We start from the raw sequence: 9,651 nt of genomic DNA, 5'->3' as shown, positions 1-9,651 counted from the left end.
TTTTCCAGTCCAGTCTGTTGGGGCACCAAGCCCTGGCCCCAAAGTCCACCTTCAGCATTCCCTGGGGACCTTGCCACTCCATTCCCTTGCTATTTTGTTGCACCCCCTTAGTGTTTTGCCTCAGTGTAGTGGGATAAGATCAGGTACAATTCCCACACTGTGTCTCTGGTGTTGTCCCCTGTAGGGCTATGGGTCAGTGAGGGACATCATGTCTCATAGTGGGGCCGGCCATGTGCTCCTCTCTGACTGGCTGCTGTAATCGGGAACATCGTCCTCACGCCCTGGTGGGCCAGGATGTGCTCCACACTCTCCTCCTCCCCCTTCATCTGCTCCTGTGTGCTCCGATCAGATATGTCCCTCTCCTGGAACTGCAGATTCAGTGCTGTCCTTTGAAATAAATTCTTCTGCGGGGAGGGGCAGGTGTCCACGTAGGAGTGGGGATTGGGGTCGGCCCCTCAGACCTCTCCACTGGTTCCCTACTCCACGCCAACAGGCCATCCATCTTCTTAAGGGCATTCTTCTTCGCGGATCCTCTGCTTACTGAGCATGATGTCTTTCCCAGGGACCGGCCTCTCTTGATAATATGACCAATGAAATGAGGTGAAGTCTCAACCCCCTTGCTTTTAAGGAGCATTCTGGGTATACTTTCTCCAAGAGAGATTTATTTATTCTCTGGCAGTCCACGGGACTTTCAGTATTCATCACCAACACCATAAGTGAAATGCATCCGTTCTTGTCTGGTCTTCCTTAGTCATTGTCTAGAGTTCTCGTATTGGTGTAACAACCTTAAAATAAGGAACTTTGGCAATTGAGTCAGACACACCGTTGTGTGAGCTTGTTCAGAATGTTCTAGAGCTGAACTGTCTACTCTGACCTCTAGAAACCACATGTGGATCCCAGTATCGGAAACAGGCCAGTATGCTGAAAGATTGGAATGTGTAATTTTATTTCATTTAAACTGATTTCAATGTAAACTTTAAATCTCAAGCAGTATAGACTATCCTCTTCTCAAACACTTTATTGTAAAGTTAGCATCTGAGTTAGTTGCTTTGAGTGTCAAAAGTTTTGGTTGCCACCAAGTTGGCTTAGACTGATGGTGACCCCTGTGTGTCAGAGTAGAACTGTTCTCCACAGAATTGTTAAAAGCCATTTTCCCCCCCAAAAAAGTACATCATGAGACCATTCTTCCAAGGTTCATCTGGGTGGAATCAAAAACCCAACCTTTGGGTTTGTAGGTGAGCACATTGTTTATACCCGCTAGAAATTCCATTGGGTTTGGGAGGCTTAGCACGCTACAAGGCACATTAAAGTACTAGACATAGCAAAGCTTGTGTGTGTGTGTGTGTGTGTGTGTGTGATTTTCACCATCTTATTTCTTGCCTAAGCTTCCCCAGAACAATAATGTGGTATTCCATGGAATACATATTTAAATAGCAAACATGCTTTGCATTTTTCACTGCCATTGAATCAATGCCAACTCATGGTGACCTATAAGACAGGGTAGCACTGTGCATTTCTGAGACTAACTGCTTACAGAAGTAGAAAGCCTCATCGTTCTCCCACAAAATGATCACTTGGTCATTTCAACTGTGCTTATGTCGCGAAGTCTATCATTTATCTACACAGAAGATGTTGTTAGAAAAAAAATCTTTTAAACTTTCACTGTGAATTGGCGGAAGGATTACAGAGCAGGTCATCATTCTTACATTCAACAATCCCACACTTTTTGTTTCATCTCATTCATTGCAGTCTCAACGTAGCTGGTTTCCACATGCCGATGAAATGTCCCATTGCCAATTACAGATTGACTATGTTACATGAGTCCCTAACTGGTGCTTTACCAGAAGGGCCTGTCTTTCCAAGGCATAAATGAACTCAACCAACTCATGCTGCCCTCATGTGCATCAGAACAGAATCACACTCCACAGGGTTGTGGGGGCAGTGATCTTTCAGAAGCTAATCACCCGACTTTGCTTCCAAGGCACCTCTGAGTGGGTTCAAACTACCAATCTTTTGGTTAGGAGCTAAATAGAGTTCTCCTAATAGGGGGTTCAATTCTACTCTATCTCTTTCCCATTCCAAAGAGCCCTGGTAGGATAGTGAGTTATATGTTGGGCTTCCTAACCACAAGGTCCGCAGTTGGATCCTACCAGATAGCCTAAAGACAAAAGATGATGGTTTTTGCTTCTGTAAAGAGCTATAGAAGTACAGGCATAAGGTTCCTTAGAAATGAGGTGGTGAGGTTTTTCTCATGCACTCTGGAAATATTATCAGGAGGGACCAGTCCCCGGAAAAGGACATCATACTTGTTAAAGTGGAAGGTCAACAAAAAAGAAGAAGACCTTGAGGAAGTGGATTGGACGGTGCCTGCAACAATGGGGTCACACATAATAATTGTGAGGCTGGCACAAGAACGAGCAGGTTCCGTTCCGTTTGACATGGGGTCACTCACTCTGAGTCACTATGAGACTTGATGGCACCGAGGGCAATTTCTGGAGCCCCCACCTCAGTTATGATTTTACCCTTCCCTTTTCCTGAAGGTTTCATCCCCTCCAAGTTATTTGGCAGTAGTGAGGGAAAAACAGGTTTCATTTTATAGCTGTTTGCTTTATGAGGGCTTTAAGGAAGCCCCAACCCATCAGTACAATTAAACTGTCACTTCAGTCGCTGCAGTTACTTCTATAAAATATAAGATGACTCTTCTCACACGCCGATAGGATCTCACACACTAATAGGAAAGTTAAAGCGATGAGACCTTGCAGAGACATGTGAATCATTTGGCCCTTCTGGGTTTCAGTTTTCTCATACTTAAAATGGAAAGACTGGATAATAGGATTCCATACCTATCCATCCATCTGTCAGTTTGTCATGCCTTGGTGGTCCACATGTTGCTGTGATGCTAGAATTCAGGTAGTACTGTCAGGTAAGCCTTAGACTGCGAATCACAAGGTTGGTGGTCCAAAACCACCAAGTGTGCCACAGGAAAAAGAGGACAATAACTGCTCCCTGGAAAACATACAGCTTTGGAAACCCTACACAGGGTCACTATGAGTCGGAATCAACACAGTGGCAATGAGCTATGGGTTACAGTGCTAGAATCTATGTCACCAGAATTTCAGATGAGACAGATAAGTGAAGTAGAGGCTCAGGGAGATCAATAGACCCTAGTTATGATGGATTCACACAAAAGCCACAACAATGCTGGTGATTGTGAGGACGATGCCAAACCAGGTGACATTTCATTCTGTCATAATTTCAGGTCAACACAACAGAGTTGACTCAATGGCAGATAATAACCACAACCCTCTTGGACGTCTACAATGACTCACCTCGGTTCTGTGCCACAGCATGTCTGGGCAAAGTAGGCATTCTGGGAGTCTCTACTTCTGGGCATATTTGCCAAGTAGAGTTTTCCTCAGTGGTGACCTCGTCGGTTCCTGGTCCAACTTAACCCAGTCCCATTCTAGCACTTCTGTGGTAATTAAAAGCAATCACCCATCCAGTTTCTGCCATCAACATTTCACTTGGCCTTTGCTACCTAGCAATGTGTTAGTTTTTAAAATTCCTTGTCTGGGTGCTGGAACCCCTGAATGTCAATTATTAAATAGATCCTTTCAGAACTCTAATACTATACAGTGAAACCCGTGACAGTCAGAACCCAACACAGGTACCTTGTTGTTCTGAGTCTCATAGGTTTTCTACCTTTGACAGGAAATGCATCTTACTACTTTTCTACCATTCGATCTAGTGGGAAATGCATTAGTTTTCCCTCTCTGGCAGGTTTCCACTTCACACAGGTTCTGGCCTTCACAAGTTCCACTGTCTGCATAATTCTGGCTTTATTTCACCCCATCATTTTCAAATTGGAGCTCATTTGCTTTGTTTTCCATTTCAGATTAAGACCTCAGTGATTTGGGCAACCCCGAATGTTTCCTTCTCCATCCCATTATGGGTAATCATATTAGCAATCCTTCTTGGACTGTTGGTTCTGGCCATTTTAACCTTAGCTTTATGGAAGGTAAGTTTATTTACTTTTTTTTTTTTTTAGGAAATGTGCTGCAAAGGGAATTTAGAATGACATTGCTTGGGATTTCAAAAAGCAAGCAATGCTAGAGGTGTGATTTGGAAATTTTTTAAAGTCTGAAAAGCATCAAGGGGAAATGGTGTCTTGTTTGCTTTGGCAAATTCAGTCTGCTTGTTTAAGAAGGCCACAGTATTTGCAGTTGCCTTCGTCTTGAGATTTCTTGTAAATAAATATATAGAAGGTTAGGCAGTATTAGCTAAAACCTGTGATCTCCTTTCCAGTATGCTTGGAGCAGTAATGTTACTATGAAGCCTTCTCTAATTAGTCAAGGCTATAAGCTCTTTATTGACATGATTCTATATGCAAGCATTTGAGAATTTTCTTTATAAATACACAGTTGCTATTAAGTCAATTCTGATTTTTTTTAAATTGGGTTTTGTTTATTAAATAGGCCAAATAGGGCATGTGAATCTTTAAAATTAATCTATCTTCATTAGGAAGCCTTAATTCACTCTTTAATGTGTTTTTTATTAGGGTTCATTTTAGATACCTAGAATAAGAATTAATTTTGGCCCCAACAATTATGTGACTGCCAAGTTTCACAGAATTTTCTATTTCAAGCCAGAAACAATGTCAAAATTACATGTCTGTAACAGGATTAACCCAGTCAAATCTTAGCTAACCACTATTGTTGAAATTCCCTAAAAACACAATGTATTTTATGTTTAAACAAAATACAACATGCTTAATAGATTTATAAGTTTAGAAAACCTCATCTCTGTGAGCCAAATCATGGCTTTCCTGACATCATGTATCGGCTTTCTTATGCCATTCCGAGCCAAGTGAGATATTGTACACCTTTGATAAATGGATTTTTGTGTTATTCTGTTATTCAAGTGTCCTTGTTTCCAGGAAACACCATGTTCTCTTAGACAGCATATTAATTTGAAATTGAAGAGTATGAAGATTCTAGAATTGCCTGTCCCCTAAATTGCTGGTCAATCTATGGAAAGGAATTATGATGCCCATGCTTTTCTGTTTCTCATTTTCTTCTACATTGAGGTGACCCACCAACATGAGGGAACAGCGACTATAGCCTTACCACCTCACTTCTTCCTATAGTCCAACCCAAGGTTCCTACAGTACCTTCAAGAGAGGATTGCCCCCTCCTGGCCAGTACTTACTACTGCTACTGGCTGCAGAAAATCCTACAGAAAGCAGAAGGGGACTCCTTAAGACACATTGGCGCAATCCCAAGAAAATACCCAAGGGCCAGAAATGCTCTGTATAAAACAGACATTCAGCCACTACATGGCAAGAGGAAGGTCACTTGGCCACTTGCCTCACCCACCCCACTCCACCCCTCTCACCCCTCCCTCCAACCTAGAAACTGCCATGAATTCCTCACTATTAACACACACATTGGTTTCACCTGCTAATTTGAAACCTTGGCCAGGTTGTATGCACAAAACACCAAGTTCCTTAGAAAATATGTACATGAAGTGAAAATTCAAACTATTACCTAGTGTCCTTAGAGTGAGCACTTTCTTTTATGAGGGGGGAAATGAAGGGGTTCACAGAATGACTTATTTTTTAATAGTTTTATTGGCATATACTTTACGTATCATACCCTTTAGTGGTTTGATCATATTAAGAAGAGTTGTGGAATCACCACAATCAATTTCCAAACACTCTTTTCTCACACTCATTGTTGTTTACCCAAGTTACTCTTCCTATAGATTTACTCTTCCTATAGATCCAGTTACTCTTTCTAGAGATGTGCTTGTCCTGGATTTCATATACAGAAAACCATACAAAACAAAAGCAAGAAACAAGAATAACAATGACAAAACAAAACAGAGGAAAATCCTCAATCAAAAGGAAAGTGGCAAATATTGAAAACTGAGACAATTTTGAAATGGATCAAAAGGGAGATCAGCTGATAAATCACTTATTTTTTATGAGCCGTTTTTCTTCTTTGTAGTGTGGATTCTTTGATCGAGCACGACCTCCCCAAGATGATATGACTGACAGAGAACAACTGACAAGCGACAAAACCCCAGGCGCATGAAAAGGAAAAACAAAGACTCCCTTACGCACCCGCAAAAAAGCCCAACACTGGTTCTGTTCACAGGAAAGAAAGAACATAAGGATTCGCTAGACTGGCTTTCTGGATCCTGCCTGTGAGCTCGGAGATGGAAGGGCCCTGCAAATAACACCTCCTCTAAGCCGTGCTGTGGAGGAGTTGCCAAGGGAGTCCAAAGACCCTTTGGGGAAAGGCAACATCCTCAACATTATAGAAGCAATCATCAGAATTGGAAGATTTCCTTTGTCATTCTGTATTTGATAGACACTTTCAGATGTAAACGTGAACTTGGTTGCTTTCCAGGTACATCCAATTTAAGTGGCAAAGATGACATGTCTGAATTACAACAAAATGTGGAAGGTGGATGAGGACAGAACCTTCCAGCACTACTGTATCCATGGAATATTTGACACCTCCCTATGGAAAAGAAACATTTCTTATGACACTATGGCTCAGGGAGACACGCAATATGTTGTTATTGGTACTGTGAAAGTACTTTGCAAACTACAAAGAATTAACCTAGTGAGTGAGGACAGAAATTTATTTATTTATTTTCCATTTCTCTTGGTTGAAAATCTGCGTTCCCAGAGGATATGGGAATTTAGATTTGGTTAGCTAGTGGGTTTTGTTTTATTTTGATCACTCAATTTCCTTCTAAGATAACCCTTTCTGTGCAGATCAATCACTGAAGAGAAGCTTCTTTTAGAGTTTAGACAGTATGAAGAAAAAGAAAATTGGTGTCAGGAATCCATGTCGTCGAAAAGTGCTTGAATTGTACACTTTTACAGGGGCTCACACCTGCAATACTTAGCTTAATATATTCCATTTAAATTTCCCTTCGCCTTTTCAGAAAATGTATTTACATTAGATTTGTTAACACTTCACAAATTCCAAGCCACTCTTCACCTTGCCTGGTGCTTCAAAGCAATGCTAGGATTTCTGGAGTTCATTCGTTAAACAAAGTAATTTAGCAATCTTGCTAAGCGCAGTACTTTTAATGTTTATAAAAATCAACACCAGTATTTAGCTATAGATTAAATACCTATTTTTGCTACTATCTCTCATAATTATGAAGTTGAATAAAATATTTTGAACATAAATAAGGAAATATAAAGTTATATCGGTGTGAGATTAACTTAGAAAATAGGAATGTGGGGTTTTAGTTAAAATTACTTATTCCAACTTTACTTTTTTTTTTTTAACTGCTAATCATTATAGTACACAACTTTGGACATTCATCTGTCACATAAGCTATGTGCCCATCTTGAATTTAACCATCAAAAGGATATGATTTTTAAAATCTTTATAAATAATCCATAGTCATGTGTCTTATTGTCCTATTTGAAATAAAACTGACCAGCCAAATTCATTAAGTCTGCACAATTTTATATCCTTTTTATAATAACAAAAATTACAATGCAGAAATACCAAAAAAATTTTATGTGCAATATTTTATAGACCTATGTATCTGAAGCATGTTTACACTGGCATTAGGTTTTTTTCTTTTTTAAGATCTTGAATATTAAATATGTTAGAGCAATCCCACCAAAATCCTAACATTTACAAGACGCTTGAACAAAGATGTATCCTAATTTCAACAATCACACTTTATTTTGACGATGAACCAAACTCCCAGACCCTAAAATTGAAGTCGTGCCTTAACGTGGAAAGAAGCCATTTGGCTACAGCTGCAGCGCTTCATTGGAAATAAAATGAAAGGCATATGGAAAAACACAGTGTTGTTGTTGACATTCTCCCTGCCTGTGAATTAAATCCTGTCCTTGTAGCTGCTTCAAGTCTGTCAAGAACTGAAGGCTGGCACCCAGTGTCGGTGACTGACTCTAATTGAGAACTGCAGGAAGCTCAAAGAGCTTGGGGGCCCCCACACCAGGCTCGGGGGGTCTAGGTGTCACTCCTCTAGGTAGAGGTGGCTCTACAGGTAGGCACTTTCTCATATGATTTGGAGGATGCCAATCTGGCCTCTCTCCACCCGCAAAATGTCCTCACTCCTCTCTCAGTGCCTGCATTCGCTCCTTGGGATTTTTAGTCATAAAACATCCCTGAGAAAATGCGCATCTTACCTTTGAAGGAGACATTTCTGAAGGAACTCTTAGGAAAGATTAACACAAGACCTCGTGGAGACAGGCCATACAGACACCTGTAGAAAACTAGAACTCCCACAGGAGGAAGATGGGGATAGAGATTGGAAGCAAGTCCTGAGGCTGAGCGCTTCAAAGGCAAACTCAGTCTTCCTCACTGATCAGTCAGTGTGGTCCCTGCACAGAGCAGACTGCCCAGTCTGCCTGCCCACAGGTCCGGCTCCAAAGGACATGTCACTTCCTATACTCAGTGGCCCTCTCAGCCGCTCCAGATGTGGACGCCAGTGGACAAAGGGAGAAAACTGAAGTCAGATGACCCTTCCCTTCCTACTTTGTGAGCAGCCCCTGCCCAGGGAGAACACTGCATTCTGATAATGCACTGCGTAGATCTGCTTCTCATTAGAGCATTGCCAGTGGCCTTCATAATTCATGATGTGCTGTGCTCATCTTAGACCCCGTGCTTTTAAAAAGATCTCTTTAAATTTTTTGCAGCTGGATTTTCAGACGTAGAAAAATGGGCAAATTACATTTTATGAATTCGGAGACTTTTCTACAGTAAATAAACTATATGTGCTAATCACCATTCTTAGAACTCACCACTAAACTCGACTCTTAGAATGGAATGCTTTTTCTGTTTTTATTTAAATACACGTGTGTAGGTATCTCTGAAGACTCCCATGTACTGATTGACTTTGTCACGAATAAAATAAAGAATTAAAGATGCTATGACACCCTTTGATTTATTTCTCACAGCATAAAGCAAGCTTTCCCCAATGGCCAGCATTCATGTTTTGTGTCTTTATAACTTGATTCTTCATTCTAAAAATATTCAACGTTAGAAGAAATTTGAACCTCAAATGTGAGACACTCGTTGGGATGATGGAAATGTCCAAAGCTTACACTGAGGATGGTTACAGATCTCCATCAATCTAATAAAGACCACTGAAGGGGTGATCACTTTCACGGGTGATTTTTACGCTATGTGAATTATATCTCAATAAAGTTACTTTCTGAGAAATTTTAAGTCACTTTTAATCCTTGACCCTTATCTAGTTAATTCATTTCCTCTACATTGTTCCCCTTTTAAAAAATACTATGATTATGTATTTTGGGGGGTGTTTTAGTGAAAGTACACACAAAAAATTCTGCAGCAATTCAGTAATTCCTCAATTTAGCAGCATGAGTTACATTTTTCCTGCTGTGCCACCATTACCGCTATCCCTTCCCAGTCTCCCACCCTCACTAACATGAATTCTGGCTTCTATAAACTCACTTATGTCATACAAGATCATAGAGGATAGGGGGACCCAGGGAAAATGATGACCCGATAGGACGCACCCATCCAGAGCTCCTGCTGCCAGACCAGAAAATTGGAAGGTAAGGTGAAGGGAACGGGGAGGTAGAGTCCAGAAATTAGAACTAGGGTACTAGGGTCTCTCCTG

General features: G+C 40.9%; 1 protein-coding gene across 1 annotated transcript in view; it reads left to right on the top strand.

Moving 5' to 3' along the window:
- ITGA8 (integrin subunit alpha 8) overlaps positions 1 to 8,938 on the top strand; it is a 272,754-nt gene extending 263,816 nt beyond the window's left edge. The window contains exons 30-31 of the mRNA XM_004712640.2: positions 3,896 to 4,018; positions 6,009 to 8,938. Of these exons, the coding sequence (XP_004712697.2) occupies positions 3,896 to 4,018; positions 6,009 to 6,095 (210 nt within the window). The 3' untranslated portion in view covers positions 6,096 to 8,938. The remainder of the gene's footprint in view (positions 1 to 3,895; positions 4,019 to 6,008) is intronic.
- The last annotated feature ends 713 nt before the right edge of the window (positions 8,939 to 9,651 follow it).

The sequence above is a fragment of the Echinops telfairi genome, unplaced genomic scaffold (assembly GCF_000313985.2).
Source record: "Echinops telfairi isolate 266 unplaced genomic scaffold, ASM31398v2 ScPeMD7_7473;HRSCAF=8511, whole genome shotgun sequence".
Taxonomy (NCBI): Eukaryota; Metazoa; Chordata; class Mammalia; order Afrosoricida; family Tenrecidae; genus Echinops; species Echinops telfairi.
Note: the sequence above shows the minus strand (reverse complement) of the source record. Positions and strands in the feature narration are given on the sequence as shown.